The sequence below is a fragment of the Myotis davidii genome, unplaced genomic scaffold (genome assembly GCF_000327345.1).
Source record: "Myotis davidii unplaced genomic scaffold, ASM32734v1 scaffold189, whole genome shotgun sequence".
NCBI classification, from domain to species: domain Eukaryota; kingdom Metazoa; phylum Chordata; class Mammalia; order Chiroptera; family Vespertilionidae; genus Myotis; species Myotis davidii.
Genome location: NW_006383017.1, coordinates 3,865,859 through 3,867,354, shown reverse-complemented (window position 1 = coordinate 3,867,354; position 1,496 = coordinate 3,865,859). Strand labels below are relative to the sequence as shown.

Here is a 1,496-nt window from a genome sequence, read left to right as displayed (position 1 = left end):
CGCGCCCGCTCAGCCCAGCGTCGCCATCTGAGCGCGGGCACCCGAGCCCACCCCCGGAGGCCCGGCTCCGCCCGTCCCTTGCCGCCCCATCCCCGAACATGGTTGTTGTCGGTCTTTGCAGGGAACTACAAGAACCACAAGCTGACCCACAGCGGCGAGAAGCAGTACAAGTGCACCATCTGCAACAAGGCCTTCCACCAGGTCTACAACCTGACCTTCCACATGCACACGCACAACGACAAGAAGCCCTTCACCTGCGCCACCTGCGGCAAGGGCTTCTGCAGGAACTTTGACCTCAAGAAGCACGTGCGCAAACTCCACGACAGCGCGGGCCCTGCCACCCCCTCCACCAAGGACCTGACGCGGACCGTGCAGAGCTGAGAGCTACGGCCTCGCCCTCCCTTCGACCCGACCCAACCCCCAGACAGATCACACCTATAAACTCATGTCTAAAATTAAGAGGGGGAAAAAAACTATAGCAGAGAGGCTAAAGTCTATTTATCGAAACCAGCATATTTTTGGAAAGTTACACGTTTCCTCGATGACTGGCAGCAAGCAGCGTGGCTCCCACCTTTGTATATTCGGGAAACTTATTTAAACCCTGTGCGCCGAAACGTATTTAATGCCGGGCCTCGCGGCTCCTCGGGCGGCGGGGGCGACGCCAGCCTGTGACTTGGACGCCGGGGAAGAGCAAGGCGCCCTCCGCCGTCTTTCTACAGCCATGTAAATCCTCCTGTACATCCGAACACGGAATATATGCATATATGACTCAATAAATAGATCGTTGTTCGCGTTTTCTTTCCCGCCCCCTGTCCCCTCGCGGCGCGGCCAGCTCAGCAACGCCGAAGAATGAGAAGGAAATACGCGTTCCTAGCATTTCCCTGCTCAAATGCGACTTCCTCCGGGAGCTGGGACCACTGTGAGGCCAAACCGGTGTTCCTACTGCGCTTGCGCACTAAGACCACCCCCGCCCCCCCGCGGACCCCCCACCCAAAGCTTGGGTGAAAAGGCCTCCACGTGATGAAATGTTTCTATTTGGTGACTGTTCCGACGCCTAGAATTCTGGGTGTTGCTTTATTTGAATGACTTTTTCTTAAAAGAGGGGTTCAAAGTGGCTGGATGTTGGGGAGCAAATTTGGGGTGCGTCCTCGAGCAAAGCGCCTCCTCGTGCGGGGTAAACGGTCGGGCACGAGCCCAGTCGGGGCGCTTCTGGGCTGGACGCTTCTCTGGGCGACCTACTGCCCAGCACAGCAGCCCATTTCCTGAGTCGCTAGCGATCTCCTCTGCGCCGCCGAGCGCGCTGCTGAAATGATCTCACGCTTGCTTCCTAAGTAATGACCCAAATTAAGAGAGAAAACAGAGACCCTTCAAACACCATTACATTAATCATCTAATCATTCCCAGGAGGGGGCCGGCCGCCGCGCCCCGTTTGATCCGAATCTGGATAATCAACGAGCTCGGATTACTGGCTGGGCGCGCCGACCCTCCTCCGCCCC

The 1,496-nt window shown here is 57.4% G+C and overlaps 1 protein-coding gene across 1 annotated transcript in view; it reads left to right on the top strand.

Moving 5' to 3' along the window:
* The window catches only part of FEZF2 (FEZ family zinc finger 2), a 3,334-nt gene extending 2,868 nt beyond the window's left edge, over positions 1-466 (top strand). Inside the window, exon 6 of the mRNA XM_006779149.2 lies at positions 122-466. Coding sequence (XP_006779212.1) covers positions 122-381 — 260 coding nt within the window. The 3' untranslated portion in view covers positions 382-466. The remainder of the gene's footprint in view (positions 1-121) is intronic.
* Positions 467-1,496: the final 1,030 nt, after the last annotated feature.